Source organism: Bubalus bubalis, chromosome 11 (assembly GCF_019923935.1).
Source record: "Bubalus bubalis isolate 160015118507 breed Murrah chromosome 11, NDDB_SH_1, whole genome shotgun sequence".
NCBI classification, from domain to species: domain Eukaryota; kingdom Metazoa; phylum Chordata; class Mammalia; order Artiodactyla; family Bovidae; genus Bubalus; species Bubalus bubalis.
In genome coordinates, this window is record NC_059167.1 from 28,066,544 (window position 1) to 28,087,029 (window position 20,486).

Genomic DNA, 20,486 nt, shown 5'->3' on the forward strand with positions numbered 1-20,486 from the left:
ACAATTGAGTTAAGGTCTAAATAAATGTTGATGTCAACTAGATACAGAGGGAAATGAATGATGTTTAGACAGAGAGAATGTCAAGTTAAAAGGCCTTCTGTGATGGAAGAGGACGAAGCTTACAAGAGAAAGGAAAAGTCACTGTGGCTATCATGCTCAGGGCAAGGGGCAGAATGCTGAGAGCTGAGGCGTGACAGACTTTGAGGTCATTATAGACCATGGATACGTTGGAGGGTTCTGATAAGTTACTGATGGATGTTACAGCAGGAAGGGGACGTGATCTGGTTTGAATTTTGAAAAGGCCTGCTTGGCTTCAGTGTGGATAATCATTGAGAGTCCCCAGTGATTCCTTCATTGAGAGGGTCTGAGTAAACAAATTAGATAGATCTTGGCATGCTCTAGGGGAAAGTTGATGGAAGCTTGGAATTGGAAGATGATGATGAGGATCTAGAGAAATGGTGAGATTTGAAAGGGTTTTAGGAGATAGAATTAGTAAGATTTGGTAATACATTAGGTATTAGGGTAATCAGAAGGATCTTGAAAGATGGCTCCCAGATTTCTGGCTACATAATTGCATTGTTGTTGTTGTGCAGTTGCTGAGTCATATCTGACTCTTTGCAACCCCATGGACTGCAGCATGCCAGGCTTCCCTGTTTCACCAACCCCACAGAGTCTCCTCAAACTAATGTCCACTGAGTTGGTAATGCCATCCAACCATCTCATCCTCTGTCACCTTTCCTCCTGCCCTCAGTCTTTTCCAGCACTAGGGTCTTTTCCAATGAGTCGGCTCTTCGCATCAGGTGGCCAAAGTATTGGAGATTCATAATTGCATAATTCCTCTAAAACAGGGAACACTGGGAGAATATCTGACCTGGGGGAATGACAGGTCATATACATGTTACTGAGGTACATTTAAGCTATCTAAGAGGAGAGGTCAACCTGGGTATAAAGATCTAGAGTTTATAGAAGAGGTCTGGTCTGGTGATATAATACAGTTATAAGTTACTGAATCTATGGAGATAGGTGAAAGCATAAGAGAAGTGGACATGAAAGAACTTGAATATATACTCACTGGATAAAGAATGTTGAGCCTGCAAAGAAGAGGAGGAGTATACAGAGAATCAGGGAAATGTTTTTTTTTTTTTTTTTTTTTTTTTTTTTTTTTTATGAAAGCTAAGGATTGAGACATTTTTAAGGAGGGAGTGGTTACCAGTGCTTCTGAATTAAGTGAAAAGAGCAAAAAATGTCCTTTGGATTCAAGTGACATGAGAAGTAATGAAAGGTTGTTGTTGAATGAAAAGACGCCGGGATTCTTGGCCCCCGGAAGAGAAGAATTCAATCTGGGGCCAGAGACGAGGCTTGATCACTCAGAGCTTTTGTGTAATAAAGTTTTATTAAAGTATAAAGGAGATAGAGAAAGCTTCTGACATAGGCATCAGAAGGGGGCAGAAAGAGTACCCTCCTGCTAGTCTTCAGCTGGATGTTATATAGTCACTAGCAGTCTGTTAATGAAAAAAAGGAATGTCTTAAAACTCAGAATGGCACCAGGCCCCTCACCCATAAGATGCATTTTGGGATAATCTTGGCATCAAATGGTTCATCCTGGGCCATAAATTGATTAACTTGAATCTTGTAGAAGGACAGATTACTATACAAATAGTTTCGTTTACATAGATTCAGTTCAGTTCAGTTGCTCAGTCATGTCCGACTCTTTGTGACCCCATGAATCACAGCACACCAGGACTCCCAGTCCATCACCAACTCCCGGAGTTCACTCAGACTCATGTCCATCGAGTCGGTGATGCCATCCAGCCATCTCATCCTCTGTCGTCCCCTTCTCCTCCTGCCCCCAATTCCTCCCAGCATCAGAGTTTTTTCCAATGAGTCAACTCTTCGCATGAGGTGGCCAAAGGACTGGAGTTTCAGCTTTAGCATCATTCCTTCCAAAGAAATCCCAGGGCTGATCTCCTTCAGAATGGACTGGTTGGATCTCTTGCAGTCCAGGGGACTCTCAAGAGTCTTCTCCAACACCACAGTTCAAAAGCATCAATTCTTCGGCGCTCAGCTTTCTTCACAGTCCAACTCTCACATCCATACATGACCACTGGAAAAACCATAGCCTTGACTAGATGGACCTTTGTTGGCAAAGTAATGTCTCTGCTTTTGAATATGGTATCTAGGTTGGTCATAACTTTCCTTCCAAGGAGTAAGCATCTTTTAATTTCATGGCTGCAGTCACCATCTGCAGTGATTTTGGAGCCCCCCAAAATAAAGTCTGACACTATTTCCACTGTTTCCCCATCTATTTCCCATGAAGTGATGGGACCGGATGCCATGATCTTCGTTTTCTGAATGTTGAGCTTTAAGACAACTTTTTCACTCTCCACTTTCACTTTCATCAAGAGATTACATAGATTAGGGGAACAATATCTGAGTACAACATACTGTTTTGTCAAGTAGGTTCTGAGCCATGGGGCAGAACTGACTTGAAGACAGAGTTTGGGGTAAATGCATAGCGCATTAGCATAGCTTAAGACAAATATTTCCATAAGAAAAATGCATTGGGTATCTCAAAGTTTGAGAATAGTTAACTTCAGGTGAAACCAGGTGTCATTATGGCAACACAGTATTTTAAGAGAAACCTCCTTTTAAATTTGTATAGAGAAGGAAAAAAATATCGCTAGTTTGTTTCCTCCTGCCCCTTAAGAGAGAGAAAAATTTCTGACACTTGCAGACTATTTCCTCCATTTGGCCTTGCTGCCTGGTACCCTCTCAGTAATTGGTGACCTAGGCTGTCTTTGAGTGGTGAGGACATAGCCAGATAGAAGTGAGTTGAGTGAATAAGAGCTGAGAAGAAAGATCCCGTGAGAACAGACAACTTTTATGGAAAGTTTGTCCTGTGAAGGTTTGGGCACACATACTGAGAGCCAGAAAATGTGGGTTGACTGGTAACCACTAACGGTGCCATACAGAATGGATAGTTGAACTGGTTTTTAAACATTTTGATAGGCAAAGGGATAGAGAAAAAGTATTTCATGTGGACAGAGGACATCATGGATGATTATCTTTTGGTGACATAATGAGGAAAACTGACATAAAGTATGGTCTTTAGGAGTAATGAGAAATATGTTTGTACAGGCAGAGAGGCTGAAGCTTATTTCAGAGGACTTTGTAAGTCTGGAATAGGACCCAACGATATAAGCAGTTGTGAGATTTGATCTGAATGAAGAGTAGTAGGAAGGAGGCAGGGTTTGAGGGGGGACAAATGAATGTTAGTTTGAAAATCATCCTGAACGTCAGGATGAGTTGAGACAGGGAGACCTTGAATAACAAGCTGTATGTATCAGAGAAAGGTAGTATTACCATTCTTACAGCTAGAGGACAGCTTACATGACACTGGTGTCCTAAAACGTGTGATCCTCTGGCTCTTTGTGCTCCTGTGTTTTCTTTGAACTTTGAGGTCTACTTTATTTGAAGTGAAAGATACAGATCTTGGGTTCAGTTCAATTAGTTTTGACAAATGTATGTATATACCTCAATAATTTATATCTCTATAAAGAGAAAACGACCTTCTCCAAGAAGTTCTTTTTGCATCTTTCCTGTCAGTCCCTCTTCCATCCGCCCCCCTCAGAAATCATTACTCTAATGCCTATCACCATAGATTAACCTGACAATATTTAAACTTCATGTGAATAAAATCATAGTTTCTGACTTCTTTTAGTCATCATAATGTTTTTCAGATGAATTTGCAGTGTTGCAATCTATCAATATGGAGAAGGAGGGAAAACACACGTGTGTGTGTGTATTAAGTCACTTCAGTTGTGTCCAACTCTTTGCAACCCCATGGACCATAGCCGGCCAGGTTCCTTTGTCCATGGGATCCTCCAGGCAAGAGAACTGGAGTGGCTTGCCATGCTCTCCTCCAGGGGATCTTCCTGACCCAGGGATCAAACCCATGTTTCTTATGTCTCCTGCAGGCAGGCGGGTTCTTTACCACTGCTGCTGCTGCTGCTAAGTCGCTTCAGTCGTGTCCGACTCTGTGCGACCCCATAGACGGCAGCCCACCAGGCTCCCCTGTCCCTGGGATTCTCCAGGCAAGAATACTGGAGTGGGTTGCCATTTCCTCCTCCAATGCATGATGGTGAAAAGTGAAAGTGAAGTCACTCAGTTGAGTCTGACTCTTAGCGACCCCATGGACTGCGGCCCATCAGTCTCCTCCATCCATGGGATTTTCCAGGCAAGAGTACTGGAGTGGGGTGCCATTGCCTTTCCACATAATGTTTTTCAGATTAATTTGTATTGTTGCAATCTATCAGTAATTTCATCATGAGAAACGCTGGGCTGGATGAAGCACAGGCTGGAATCAAGATTGCTGGGAGAAATATCAGTAACCTCAGATATGCAGATGATACCACCCTTATGGCAGAAAATGAAGAAGAACTGAAGAGCCTCTTGATGAAAGTGAAAGAGGAGAGTGAAAAAGTTGGCTTAAATCTCAACATTCAGAAAACTAAGATCATGGTATCTGGTCCCATCACTTCATGGGAAATAGATGGGGAAACAGTGGCAACAGTGGCTGACTTTATTTTTCTGGGCTCCAAAATCATTGCAGATGGTAATTGCAGCCATGAAATTAAAAGACGCTTACTCCTTGGAAGGAAAGTTATGACCAACCTAGACAGCATATTAAAAAGCAGAGACATTACTTTGTCAACAAAGGTCCATCTAGACAAGGCTATGGTTTTTCCAGTAGTCATGTATGGATGTGAGAGTTGGACTATGAAGAAATCCGAGTGCTGAAGAATTGATGCTTTTGAACTGTGGTGTTGGAGAAGACTCTTGAGAGTCCCTTGGACTGCAAGGAGATCCAACCAGTCCATCCTAAAGGAGATCAGTCCTGGGTGTTCATTGGAAGGACTGATGGTTGAAGCTGAAACTCCAATACTTTGGCCACCTGATGTGAAGAGCTGACTCATTTGAAAAGACCCTGATGCTGGGAAAGATTGAGGGCAGGAGGAGAAGGGGATGACAGAGGATGAGATGGTTGGATGGCATCACCGACTCAATGGACATAAGTTTGGGTGGACTCCGGGAGTTGGTGATGGACAGTGAGGCCTGATGTGCTGCAGTCCATGGGGTTACAAAGAGTCAGACACGACTGAGTGACTAAAGTGAAGCATGATCAGTAATTCATTTTATTGTACAGCTGGGTAGTGTCTTGTAGGAATATACCACAATTTTTATTCCATTCTTTTGTTGATGGACGTTTGCATTGTTTTTGATGTTTGGCTATTATGAATAAATCTGATGTGAACAATTTTAAAGTCTTTTTGTTAACATATATTTTCATTTCACTTGAGTAAATGCTTTGTAGTGAAATTTCTGGGTCATAGTTGAATATTTAACTTTACTTGAAACTATTTTCCAAAGTGATCATACAATTTTATATTTTCATTAGCATTTTATAAAGAATTTCAGTTTTTCCACATTTTTGTCAACATTTTGTATCATTAGCCTTTATAACCACTCTAGTGGTTGAGCAGAGATGGATCATTGTGTTTTTAGTTTGTATTCCCCTAATGCATGATGATGGTGAACATCTTATTCTTGTGCTTATTGTCCATTGTATGTCTTCTCCTGTGAAATGTCTGTTTAAGTCATTTGCTCATTTTGTTAATTGGGTCATTTGCCCTCTGGTAGGATTTTTAGGACCTGTTTTGGATACAATTTTTGTCTTGGTATCAGCATGTGAATATTTTCTCTCAATATGTGGATTTCCTTTTCATTTACTTGACAGTATCCTTGAATGAGCAGTTGATTTTAATTTTGATAATGTCTAATTTATTTATTCTGGTAGCTCAACAGTAAAGAATCTGCCTGCAATGTAGGAGATGTGGGCTTAACCCTTAGGTTGGGAGATACTCTGGAGAAGAAAATGGTAACCCATTCCAGTATTCTTGCTTGGGAAATCCCATGCAGAGAAAAGGCTGGTGGGCTTCAGTCCATGGGATCACAAAAGAGTTGGGCATGACTTAGCCACTAAAAACAACAATTTATTTATCAGCACTTTATTTTATGGTGATTAAGAGTCTTGAGCTTCCTAGGTTGCGCAAGTGGTAAATAATCTGCTTGCCAATGCAGAAGACTCAAGAGACACAGGTTTGATCCCTGGGTTGGGAAGATCCCCTGGTATTCTTGCTCCAGTATTTTTACCTGGAAAATTCCATGGACAGAGGGACATGGGGTTGCAAAGAGTTGCATGTGATGGAGTGTGCACATTCACACACACACAGACACACACGCACCCCCTGAAAGAATCTTAGAAATTTCTGTCTCCTCAGAGTTGCAAAGATCTCCTATGTTTTCTTTATAGTTTTCACTCTTGTATTTGGGTCTATGACCTGTTTTAAATTACTTTTGTGTGTGTGGCATGAGGTAGGGTCATGTTTCAATTTTGCTTTTGTGGATAGCCAGTTGTTTTAGCATAGTTCATTGAAGTTGTTTTTATTAATGAAATTGCCTTGGCATCTGGTAAAAATCAGTTGACCATATACATGTCTATCTCTGAACTCTTTAATCTGTTTCGTCAATCTATTTGTCCTCACTCCAATTTCATACTATATTAATTACCATAGCTGTATAGTTCTACAACTTGGTTCTTCTTTTTCGGAATTTATTTTGGGTTATTTTTTGTAATTTGTATTTTCATATTCTATAATTATTTTGTCAGTTACTTCAGAAAAGCCTGTTGGTAATTTCACTGGAATTGTTTACATCAGTAGACTAATTTGAAGAGAATTGAAGTCTTAAAATATCTAGTCTTTCAGTTCTTTCACATGGCAGTCCATTTGCTGAAGCCATTTGAGAGCAGCCTTTTTTAGTTTTAACTCTAGAGGTCTTGCATGTATCTTGTTAAATTTATTTCTTAGTACTTTATATTTTTTGATATCATTCTAAGTAAAATTGCTTTTCATTTTCCAATTTAAGGTTAGTTAATGGAAATAAAATATACTTTTATATTGACTTTATATCTGGTAACCTTGCTAAATTCACTTAATAATTTTAGATATTATTTTGAATATACCTTAGGATTTTCTATGTAAACAGTCATATCATCTGCAAATAGATAAAAATTGCATTTATCTTTTTCACATTTATATCTTTGGTATTTTTTCTTTTTCTTTTCTTTTTATTTCATTATTCATATCATCTGCAAATAGATAAAAATTGCATTTATCTTTTCCACATTTATATCTTTGGTATTTTTTTCTTTTTCTTTCTTTTCTTTTTATTTCATTATTTGGAAATCCAATAAAATATTGAGTATATATCATTGACTTTTTCCTAATTTTGGGGGAAAAATGTTCAATATTTTAGCTTTAAAAATGATGTTAGCTATGGATTTTTTAGTAGGTCTCCTCTATCAGTTTGAAGAAGTTTTCTTTTATTCTTAGTTTGTTCAGATCTTTTAATCATGAATAAGTATGAATTTTGTCAAATGCTTTTTTCTGCATTTATTGAAATATAATCATATGGCTTTTTTCTTTTATTTGGTTGATGGATTACCTTGATTGATTTTATAATGATACATCAAATTATGTTCATGAGATAAATCCCACTTGATTATGATCTATTTTCTTTTTATGTACTGCTAGATTCTACTTGCCATTATTTTCTTCTGGATTTTTACAAATACATTCATAACATCTATTGGTCAGTAATTCTTTCTTTAATAGTTCATTTTTCTTTGAACGTTTTTTATTTCACTCATTAACATTCCAATGTTTATTTCCTCCTATTTAATTTTGGTTTAATAGCTATTATTTTTCTAGTTTTTTTCCATGTAAAAGTTTAGATAATTGATTTTAAACTTTTCATTAAAAATAAACTTTTAAAATGAGAAATTTCTCCCTAAGCATTGCTTTAAATATATACCACAAACTTATTATCATCCAATTAAAAATATCTTCTATATTTCTTTTAATTCTACTTTGACCCAGTGGTTTAGAAATTGGATAACATCCAAATGCTTTAGATTTTTCTAAATAATTAAAAGATGACTTTTGATTAAATTACTTTGAGGTCAGAAAATATCAGTCAGTTCAGTTGCTCAGTCGTATCTGACTCTTTGAGATCCCATGGAATGTAGAATGCCAGATTTCCCTATCATCAAACTTCCAGAGCTTGTTCAAACTCATGTTCAACGAGTCAGTGATGCCATCCAACCATCTCATCCTCTTTTCTCCTGCTTTCAGTCTTTCCCAGAATCAGGGTCTTTTCTAATGAATCAGTTCTTCACATCAGGTGGCCAATGTATTGAAGCTTCAGCTTCAGCATCAGTCCTTCCAATAAATACTCAGGACTGATTTCCTTTAGGATTGACTGGTTTGATCTCCTTGTAGCATGTGGTTGAAAATAATGTCTTTGAATAATTTTATTTTAAAAAGAGGCTTTAAAAATTTTAAGTTACACTTCTGTAAATCAAGGAAATCAGTCCTGAATATTCATTGGAAGGACTGATGCTGAAGCTAAAACTCCAATACTTTGGCCACCTGATGTGAAGGACTGACTCCTTGGAAAGACCCTGATGCTGAGAAAGATTGAAGGCAGGAGGAGAAGGAGATGACAGAAGATGAAATGGCTGGATGGCATCACTGACTCAATGGACATGAGTTTGAGTAAACTCCGGGAGCTGGCAATGGACAGGGAGTCCTGGCTTGCTGCAGTCCATGGGGTCGCAAAGAGTTGGACACGACTGAGCAACTGAACTGAACTGAACTGAAATCAAGGAAAGGAAAGGAAAGGTTAGTCATTCAGTCATGTCTGATTCTTTGCAACCCCATGGACTGTAGCCCTCCAGGCTCCTCTGTTCATGGGATTCTCCAGGCAAGAATACTCGAGTGGATAGCCATTCCCTTCTCCAGGGGATCTTCCTGACCCAGGGATCGAACCCTGGTCTCCCACATTGCAGGCAGATTCCTTACCATCTGAGCCACCAGGGAAGCCCTTCTGTAAATAAAACTGATATACAAAGAATTTGTCCCATCATGTTAAAATTACATTAATACACTTTTTGGAGGAGTTATCCAAAGTTGCCTCTGCTTTTAAGTTTAATATTCTCAATTTGTGAAGAAGTGACTGTAGCCTTAGTCTTAAACTGTTTTTAGCTGTGATTGTTATAGTCATTAACATTTATTTACTATTAACCATACTTTATTTTCATAGCATAGTATTTACTTGAATGCAAGAGTATTGTAAACTAACTTCTTTTCAATGGAGTTTTTAGTTCATATGCAAATCTCGTACTTGTTGCAGATCTCACTTGCTGGTCATACTATGCTAATAATAATTTCAAGGATATGTTTTATTATTTGTGCTATAAACACCAGTTACATTTTTTTTTTTAGTGAATTTGTGTTTTTAATTACTTGTACATGGTTAAATGATGCTAAAAAACTTCCCTTTTCTTCTTTCTTCTTTAGAATCGAGTTTCTTACTGGGAAATGCCCAGATTGTGGATTGGCCTGTAGTTTATAGTAATGACGGTTTTTGCAAACTCTCTGGGTATCATCGAGCTGACGTCATGCAGAAGAGTAGCACTTGCAGGTAGGTAAAAGAACAGCTCAGGAATGTTTTCTAAAGTTTAACTAAACGTTGAAGGTGATTAAAAGACTTAAATTTAGACTCACTGTGATATCATGATTTGTGATAAGAAATACATATTTGGTCTTCCACCCAGTTCCTGGCACTGAGCTCCTCAATTCTTGGCTTTTCTTGTGATATGTTAATGAGGTAACCTTTGGAAAGCCCTTAGATAACCTAAGGATGGGGTTGACTGCCAGAGAAATCAACCATGTGATTAGAAGCGGTTGAATCAGTACCAGTGGCAATGATTTAATCAGTTATTACTGTGTAAATGAAGCTTCCATAAAAACTCAGAGGACAGGTTCAGAGACCTTCCAGTTGGGGCAAAGTGTAGAAGAGCCGAGAGTAAAATATCTGGCAAGGGCGTGGAAGTCCCCTACCTTGCCTCTGCATCTGCTCCATGTGTCTGAGTTATATCCTTTTATGATAAACCGGAAGTCTGGTAAGTAAAATGTTTCTCTGAGCTCTGTGAGTTGCTCTAGCAAATTATTCAAACCAAAGGAAGAGGTCTTGGGAACCTCTGATTTATAACTGGTGCTGAAGTCTAAGGTTGGTATTATGGGAACCAATCTGAATTAGGTGAATTAGAAGTACAGCCAACACCTAGGCTTGTGCTGATGCCTGAAGTCAGTGGGAGGGCAGTCATGTGGCACAGAACCCTCAATGTTCAACCTGCAGAATCTGATGCTGCCTCTGGATAGATAGTTGGAATTGGAATTCCAATTCCCCTCTCCCCCAGATTGGAATTGAGAACCTATTGACTCATGTAAAACCTACAGGGCAAAAATTATATTAGAATATTAAGGAGATTAAATTGTCAGTAGAAATATGTAGTTTAAGAGGCACTGGTGAGAGCTTTTGCTAAGAGAAGTATTCTTGCATAGCTGTGAATTTATCAATTCATTCAATAAATATTTTTTAATCACCCTCTATGGGCCATGAACTGTTCTATGTGCCAAGTGATCAGTGTTGTTGTTCAGTTGCTCAGTCATGTCTGACTCTTTGCAACCCCATGGACTACAGCACGCCAGGCTTCCCTGTCCTTCACCATCTCCTGGAGCTTGCCCAAACTCATGTCCATTGAGTCGGTGATGTCATCCAACTATTTCTTCCTCTGTTGTCCCCTTCTCCTCCTGCCTTCAATCTTTCCCAGCATCAGGGTCTTTTCTAATGAGTCAGTTCTTTGCATCAGATGGCCAAAGTATTGGAGCTTCAGCATTAGTCCTTCCAATGAATATTCAGGGTTGATTTCTTTTAGGATTGACTGGTTTGATCTCCTTGCAGTCCAAGTCACTCTAATGAGTCCAACACCACAGGACTGGAGAAACAGACTTAGGGAGGGCACAAACAAAACCTTGTGCTCACCAGGACCTACAAGAGACTGAACCAGACGTGCCTGTGAGTGTCCAGGAGTTTCTGGCAGAGGTGTGGGTCAACAGTGGCAAGCTGCAGGGCCAGGGGCACTGAATACAACAGTCCTGGGAGCTGTGACTTGATGGCATAGATCCTTTTGAAGGAGGTCGCCTTACCACCATTGTAAAAGTTGTTCAGTCATGTCTGACTCTTTGTGACTCCATGGACTATACAGTCCATGGAATTCTCTAGGCCAAAATACTGGAGTGGGTAGCCTTTCTCTTCTGCAGGGGATCTTCCCAACCCAAAGATTGAACCCAGGTCTTCTGCATTACAGGCAGATTCTTTACCATCTGAGCCACAAGGGAAGCCCATTACTGCCATTAACCCTAGCCTTAGGCCCAACTACAGGGAGGGAACACAGCCCTGCCTATCAGCAGAAAATTGGATTAAAGATTTACTGAGCATGGCCCTGCCCACCAGAGCAAGAGCCAGGTTTACTCACAGCTGGAACCTCCCAATCAGGAAACTTCCACAAGCCTCTTATCCTTATTCATCAGAGAGCAGATAGAACAAAACCACCATCACAGAAAACTAACCAAAACTGATCACGTGGATCACAGCCTTGTCTAACTCAATGAGACTATGAACCATGCCATGTAGGGCCATGCAAAATGGACGGGTCATGGTGGACAGTTCTGACAAAATGTGGTCCACTGGAGAAGGGAATGGCAAACCACTTCAGCATTCTTGCCTTGAGAACCCCATGAACTGTATGAAAAGGCAAAAATTTAAAGTGATCATTGGAGCAGCCTATATCAGAGACCCACTGATATCATCAGTGATGATATCACTGATATCATCAGTGGATATCATCCAGAACTTTTTGAGTTGCTAAAACTGTCTTCAACATACAGTCAGCAACTATCAACCAAGTAGGACATGGTTTTAAACATTTAAAAAGATCAAAAGTTCTTTCATCTTGAATAAATCACACATACTTTTGTCATGTTGGTTTGTTGTACCACTGCTATTTTGTTTGACTTATGTAAAACAGAATCTGGCATTTATATTATTTATAACAATGCTTTTAAAATATTCCATATCTGTGAGCTTAAAGAGAGTATTACCAAAAAAGATCATAAAAAAGAAAAGGAAGCTGTATGTAAGGAACCAATTTAGAACTAAAAACTTTTCACAATATTTCAGTAAGACCAGATGGGATGTTTTTTCCTTGAGTTAATTTTTCTTTAACGCTCCCACTTAACTAAGTACCAAAAATCATGTTATTTTAGAACTGCAAGGTATATGAATTATTTTCTACTCCATATTCTTTATTTTTCAGAAGGAAAAAACTTGAGGTAGAGTTAGGTTAAGGGATTTGCCCAGGGAAACAGTGGTTGATATTTTTCTACCTATTTTTTCTTTCTTTTTTTCCTACCCATTTATGCTGCAAAACATTATATGCATGTACAAATATATATATTCTACATCTTCATGAAGGGTAGGGATTTCATATGGAGTCTAAACCTATTTATGGAAATCACTTAGAGAGGTTTAGCAAAACATAGATTCTCAGACCTCACCTTAAGCCTATTGAATCAGGATCACCCCAGGTGGGTAGGTGGGAGCAGGAATCAGTACTTTTAACCAGCAGCTCAGATGGTTCTGATGCTTAGTGAGCTTTAAGAAATTATCTGTTCAAACATCCTCCTCTTCCAGTTATCCTCATTTTCTCTCTATTAAAGTAATTCTCACATTCAGCCTTCACTTCCAGGCGTGAAATTGGTAAGTGGGAGCAATGGAAAACGGTGGCCCCTCTTTGAGAGACTCCCTTTCTTAGCACTGTTGTCTCTTGTGCATTTTATCTGTGGGGTGGATATATTAGCTCTCAGCCTAGCACTCTCATTGAGGTGTGTGTTCTAAGTTCTGGGAGGCTAAGGTTTGTATGGACCATTTCTGCTCCCTTATGTCTCAGCAGGGTTTAGATTAAATGTTATTATATAGTTTTGAATTCTAGTTAAATATGGACACAAATAATTTCATAGTGAGGGTAACCTTGTAAACAAATCAAAGAATTTTACTGATTTTAATAATGACAAGTTTTAGACAGAATATGAAACTACACATCGGTGGGTATTTGTCTTTCCCAATCCTTCTCTCATTAGACCAGGTGAAGAGAGTAAAAAATTAAATATATTCCTCAGTTTGTGCCAATATTATCATTGTGATTACTCCAGACAAAGTCTCTATTTTATTTGTTTTATTTTATTTCTTTTCTCCTTCATTCCATCCTCCTTCATCTTCCATAGTTATTCATTTTAGTGTATTTATTTTATGTCTTTCTAACAATTCCATTTCTAAAATAAATATGTGTATTCTTGTAATGATGTTGCTTTATGTGCATTTGTTTTTAAGGCCTGCCTAATTTATACTGTGCAGTAAAATATGCAATTTCTTGCTCTTTTCATTCACCATTATGTTCTTGAGATTTTTTTGTTGCTATATCATAATCTGTTTCATCATGTCTGACCATTTTATAGTATTCTCATAGCCTTCATTTTCGTTATCCACTTTACTAGTCTTGAATGCCAACTTCTGCCACTTTGCTACTCCAACAACTTGGAGGTAAACATCCTTATAGCCATCTTCTTGTGGCCCCATGTGAGAAGTTGTCTGTCACTATGCCCAGAAATAAGATTGCTGTACAGAATATATGGAGAATATATGCATAAATTGTAAATTAACTGCTGTCAGATTGCTGTCCAGAACAGCCCTCTGTTTTCACTCTTATCTGCCATGAGGGAAGGTTATAGAGTTCCCTGGTGGCTCAGACGGTACAGCATCTGCCTACAGTGTGGGAGACCCGGGTTCAATCCCTGGGTCGGGAAGATCTCCTGGAGAAGGAAGTGGCAATCCACTCCAGTATTCTTGCTTGGAAAATCCCATGGATGGAGGAACCTGGTAGGCTACAGTCCATGGGGTCGCAAAGAGTCAGACATGACTGAACAACTTCACTTTCACATCCTTGTACTTTATAATAGCAGCTAAATTTCTATTAAAAAATCTGATGTGTGCCATGTACTGTCTCATTTTTATTTCAGCTAAAATTTCAAAAACTATTTTTTATGAAATTTCTGGATTCCTAGGAATTTCAAATGTTCATTTTATTATTTAATAGTTGCATTTCCAAGCTTTTGGACTGTTGCTGCATACTGAAGGACATAAAACACATTGTGTGTTAGAAAGAGATTGTATGTAGGTTTTGGGGGAATGGCATTTAAAAACATCTGATCTTATATCAGGACCCTTATAAAGTCCTGACATTAGAGACATACTGTCATAGTTCAGGTAAAAAGCACTTTAGCATTCTACTTTTGATTAATCTGAGCCTTTTAAAAGCCTGTTCTGCTTTTTAAAAAATTATTTTTATTTATTTTTACTTTTTAAGATAGAAGGGTGGGAAGACCAATCATATACGTAGAGAGGATAGGAGTAGGCATTCGAATACAATTTTTTCCCCCACCCCGGAAGGCCCATTAATAATCCTTAACCAAGCTATCAGATTAGACAATAAAGCAGAGATGTTAAATGACACTTTGTTTTGACAAGTAGTTTTATTAACACAGGGTTACCTCAGTCAACAAGAGAACACTCCACATGATGGATATCAGTCAGTCCCTTTCCATTTGGCTGAGGGCTTTGCTTCACACTGAGGCAAGTACTGGAGGGCAGAGTGCCTCAGTGATCAGGTCACACTCCAAACATTAGAGATGGCTGATGCTAGTCCTAGCTTCCGTTAATTACATGTCATGGATTTAGCTTTTATGACTCGATCTAAATTCTTTTAAGCTCATATAAATTAATGGGCTGTGAAACCTTTTATGATCCATTGTAGAAAGTATGTAATGCTTTGATTTATTATGAAATTACTTCTTTCAGATTTTGAAAGCTGTTCCTATTTATTTCTAAATCCTTCTCCTCACTCTCACTTAGGCTTCTTTTTGATCCTTTGACTATAGATTTCAGCCCATCCTGTGATTAACTTTCATGATGATTTTACTTTTATGGCTGAGTCTGAGGTGGAGACCACATATTTTTAAGTCAATCTGTGTGGTTTCTGTGATGAAGCATTTGCTAGGCTGTGAACGACAGCCTGTATGTAATATTATCCTTTACTTGTGGGGACTGAATGTATATGGGCTTAGTCCAAGAACATTGTTAACCCTTAGCAGATATTTTAAAGTTAGTTTCTACTGTACAGTGAAAGTGAATCAGTTCCTGCATTGCAGTGGATTCTTTACCAGGGAAGCCCTTATGTATACATATATTCCTTCTTTTGTGGATTTCCTTCTCATTTAGGTCACCACAGAGCACTGAGTAGAGTTCCCTGAGCTCTACAGTAAGTTCACATTGTTGGCCATTAGCAGGTTAAGATAGATGGGCCATATTTATGATTAGCTTATATATTTTCTCAGTGTGCACTTTCCTTTCTCCCATGGAAGTCTGTCAACATGGTAGCTGTCCTTCCTGTCTGGGATCATAATGAGGCTCATTTGTGAGATTATGATGGCAGAACAAGGGATCCAAAAATAAGTAAATCTTGCTATAAAGCAAAGCCACTGGTCCCTAGAAGTTTCCAGGGTAGGATGTATGTGAAAGATACACTGCCAAATGCTCAGGCAAGCTGGATATGGCCCAAGCTAGCCTTCAGGAAATCTCTCTTACTCCCAAGATCAGAACTTCCCACAAGTTAGTTGTGTGGCAAGATAAGTGGCCAGAGTATCCAGCAGCAGGCTGTGGGTGAATTTATACCTCAATGTCATGGGCTCACAAAGAAAGAAGACACACAAAATGATGTGTGTATCTCTTTCAGACACAGTGACTCTGCCCAGTAGCAGGAATGAACCAGCTCTTGCCCTCAAATTGTAAAGGATCAAGGGAGTAGGGTTGGGGCTGGAAGGGCCTTCTTCTAACCCCACCCATGAGAAGCATTCCAGTAATAATTCAGTGATTGTATAGTACATTATAATTTATAACTTCATGTACATTATCCTTTTTAATTCTCACTGTCTGAGTTATATTAACATTATCATCCCTGGTGGCTCAGAAGGTAAAGAATCTGCTTGCAGGCAAGGAGACCCCAGTTTGATTCCTGGATAAGGTAGATCCCCTGGAGAAGGGAATGGCTACCCACTCCAGGGTTCTTGCCTGGCAAATTCCATGGACAGGGGAGTCTGGTAGGCTACAGTCCATGGGGTCACAAAGAGTTGGACATGTCTGAGCAATTAACATTTTCGCTTTTCACGGATGAAAGAACTAAGAGTCAGATAAGTTAAACAACTTGGCCATGGATTATACAGTTTATAAACGGTCCTCTAAGTGCAGTGGTCCTCTGTTATATCATGGCTGCTCCATATTATAGCAGGGATAGATGGCTTCTGTGCACCTAATTTTATTTTCTGTCCAATAGGACAACAGTGCAGCTGTGGAAGTCATTTATCATTACTGAAGGGGAGTTTTGTGATCCAATACAGTAATTTGAAGTTCTATAGTTTTTTAGTATTCCCTTTATATATTCCTGGAGGATAGTCAATAAGATACATAAAAGCTGTATAAAATTATTTTATAGATATGTGGTTTCTAAAGTCTGATGATTATCATTTCTAAATCTTGTTTCCATTCAAATACTATTAACCATTCAAAGACTGCATTGAACTTCAGTCATCTGGAGTCAGGTTGCAGGAAACCTCAGTAAAGAAACTCAGTATTTACATATAAGGAAAGCTGAGCAAGTAAGCAAATGTGCCACACCCATAGTACCCATAGTATATGCAGAAGCACTGGTTTAGTCATTTTGGTTTAGACAGTGCTGGGTGGAAATACTTTCAAAATTTGAATTACTTTCCAGAACACTTGCCTTGAAAGAATGGATAATACATTTCAGACATTCTTTTGGGTCATTTTGAAATACCTTGTACTATTTAACTGCTGTATTTTACTACTAAAATATGTGTTCTGTCACTGGAAATACATAGTTTAATAAGCTTAAAAATATGAGTGAAACAATATAAGATATAAAATATTATTTTTGAAAAATTATTCAGAGTATAATAATCTGGCTTTTTTTTTTTTCTTAAAATGCCCCTATTTTTCTTAGAACAGGCTATTTTAGCATTGGGAGAGCTAAAGGAATGGGTTATAGAATTTTCAGAGTTTGAGAAACTGCTTGTTTTCACCTTCTCTTTAGAATTTTAGCTGAATCAAACTTGTGTTGTATTCCTTCTTAAGTGTTACTGTTACATCAGTTTCCAAGATAGTTTCTTTGATTCTTTTATTTAGTTGTAATTTATCTTTAATCCTATTAGAGTTAATTTTTCACCAATTTTGTTCTTGTTCCTTGTTATATTTTAGATGATTTCTTTTTCATGTTTTTTTGTTGGCCAATTGTGAATATTGTGTTTTGGTTTACTGAACCATCAGTTCAGTACAGTTCAGTCGCTCAGTCGTGTCTGACTCTTTGCGACCCCATGAATTGCAGCACGCCAGGCCTCCCTGTCCATCACCAACTCCCGGAGTTCACTCAAACTCACGTCCATCGAGTCAGTGATGCCATCCAGCCATCTCATCCTCTGTCGTCCCCTTCTCCTCCTGCCCCCAATCCCTCCCAGCATCAGAGTCTTTTCCAATGAGTCAACTCATCGCATGAGGTGGCCAAAGTACTGGAGTTTCAGCTTTAGCATCATCCCTTCCAAAGAACACCCAGGGCTGATCTCCTTCAGAATGGACTGGTTGGATCTCCTTGCAGTCCAAGGGACTCTCAAGAGTCTTCTCCAACACCACAGTTCAAAAGCATCAATTCTTAGGCATTCAGCTTTCTTCACAGTCTAACTCTCACATCCATACACGATCACTGGGAAAACCATAGCCTTGACTAGATGAACCTTTGTTGGCCAAGTAATGTCTCTGCTTTTGAATATGCTATCTAGGTTGGTCATAACTTTCCTTCCAAGGAGTAAGCATCTTTTAATTTCATGGCTGCAATCACCATCTGTAGTGATTTTGGAGCCCCCCAAAATAAAGTCTGACACTGTTTCCACTGTTTCCCCATCTATTTCCCATGAAGTGATGGGACCAGATGCCATCATCTTTTTTTCTGAATGTTGAGCTTTAAGCCAACTTTTTCACTCTCCACTTTCACTTTCATCAAGAGGCTTTTTAGTTCCTCTTCACTTTCTGCCATAAGGGCGGTGTCATCTGCATATCTGAGGTTATTGAAATTTCCCCCGGCAATCTTGACTCCAGCTTGTGCTTCTTCCAGCCCAGCGTTTCTCATGATGTACTCTGCATATAAGTTAAATAAGCAGGGTGACAATATACAGTCTTGATGTACTCCTTTTCCTATTTATTGAACCATAGACTCTGACATTTAGTAATAGGAGTAAATGCTTTTTCTTTTCTTAAAGACCACACACATTTAGTAGTTTAATTACTCATATCATACTTTTTGTTTTTGTGTGTTTTAATATTTTCTCTTTAGTAGAATCTTTAGATTAAAAATATCAGTCAATAAAAAGTTTACCTGTCTGTAAAAAAATATTAGCAGTATTAAACTAGTGTTTTGTTTTGGTGGAGGAAAGGAGGGTGACTTTGTTCACTTTAACTGAGGAATTCTAATTTACTTTTGATGCCCTCAGAGATTTTTATAAAACTCACATGACGGTAAGTCAGGCTTTGATAGGAACAGTGGCTTTTCAATGCCCTCTGAGGCATCATGTGCTAGTCTGGCTGTAAGATTATGGAGTTAGAACCTGTCTATTCTATTAGTTCTAGTTAGAACCTAATCCTATTCTAAGATTTTCTTGCTTATTTTACTATTATAATGAAAATTAACTATTCCTTTTTAATAAAAAATACAAGTAATTTAAAATTCAGGATACAGATTGGAGAACATTTGGTTGGTGACATCTATCAGTGGGCTTCCCTGATGGCTCAGACAGTAAAGAACCTGCCTGCAAAGCAGGATTTGATCCCAGGGTCCAGAAGATCCCCTGGAGAAGGGAATGGCTACCCAGTCCAGTACTCTTACGTGGAGAATTCCAAGGACAGAGGAGCCTGGTGGGCTATAGTCCATGGGAGTCACAAAAAGTCAGACACAACTGAGCTACTAACACTTTCAATTTCATCTATCAGTACTTTCTTAGTTTCTAGAATTTTAGTTGCTCAGGTTGGTGTTACCATATGATGGGTCATTACTCTGTAATTTTTAGTTGTGATATGGTATCATCGTTGAATCCTGCTAGTTTTCCTGGTTCTTGCTAACAAACTATGCTTTTCATGTTGTAAACTTTCTAGATTGAGATATTCAGGAGCAGATTTCCTATGAAGATAAAAAACCTTAACCTTTATGCCTTTCTGTGAGTGTATGGCTTTCAAGGCTCTGTACTTAATTTTGTTTTATAAATTTAGTATTCTTCTCCTTAAAGAGGGCCTCTAGAGCTGTATAAGCTTCAGGCCCCACCACACTTGGATTTACTGCTGGCTAATAAGTTAATGTCTTGGAAATTCTAAGAAGAGCAATGACAAAGATATACTTGAGGCTTCAAAAACTGTCAAGTCACACATATTTTTCCTGGTGGAAGAAATTACCTGGACAATCATAGCAACTAGTAGAACTGGGTATTTGAAACCAGATGCACAGCTTATGATTGCAAAAGCATCAAGAATAGTTTTAGAGTCTTGTACTCCTTTGACTGAGTTCTGTTCTGTAAATTTGCAGACTTTTGGTGAAGTTCTCTTAAAAAAAATAGATAATTTCAAATGTTAGGAAATGTTTGTGAGATGTGGAAGTTTACTCTTTGATCTCTGTTTTTATGTTCCTCTAGCCATAGTAATAGCAAATGTCCCCTTCAATTTCTCTTCTTTATTTTCCTTCCGTTAGGTCTACTTGTATGTATTTCAAAAAAATCCTTATAAGTAACGAGAATGCCAATTCAGTAATGCATATAATACTGAATCTTCACATTTCATTGTAGTATGGGAATGTGAAAAAAACCATACAAGCCGAAAGCATGTAGTGTGACCTTAATACTCAATGAAAAAGTATGATTGTTCCGTGACCTTTAACAATGTGTGTCAAAGCATTAAAGAAAATCTCTTTCTGTTGGTTTTAAGTGCAGGGAAATGAAAATAATGGTAACACTAATATTTATTTAGTACATTATTTAATGATCTATAACATTAGAAACATTGAGATTAAAGTGTTTCATTTCTTTGCAAAAACCTATCAAGTCATTTGAACAATTCTTGCATTCTTGTAATATATTTTATGATATGAAGAGAGCATTTTTTTCTACCTCTTAGCAAACAGTATACTTCTTTTAAGTTTGAATCCTCTTCAACTTTATCCTTTTACTTTCAGTATTGTGAATTACTTCCTAGTACTCCTTTAATGTGAAGGTTTTTTTTTTTTTTTTTTTTTTTAATGG

The 20,486-nt window shown here is 38.2% G+C and overlaps 1 protein-coding gene across 5 annotated transcripts in view; it reads left to right on the plus strand.

Moving 5' to 3' along the window:
* Positions 1 to 20,486, plus strand: part of KCNH5 (potassium voltage-gated channel subfamily H member 5) — a 388,790-nt gene that overhangs the window by 22,177 nt on the left and 346,127 nt on the right. For 2 of the 5 annotated variants that reach the window (XM_044924884.2, XM_044924886.2), the window contains exon 1: positions 12,653 to 12,786. Coding sequence is in view for 1 of the 5 variants with exons in the window: in XM_006068056.4 (XP_006068118.1) it covers positions 9,483 to 9,606 (124 nt within the window). In the remaining 4 variants the exon portion in view is untranslated. Of the gene's footprint in view, positions 1 to 9,482; positions 9,607 to 12,632; positions 12,787 to 20,486 lie in introns of those variants that run through there. The other 3 variants (XM_006068056.4, XM_044924885.2, XM_044924887.2) reach the window with 3 other exon arrangements.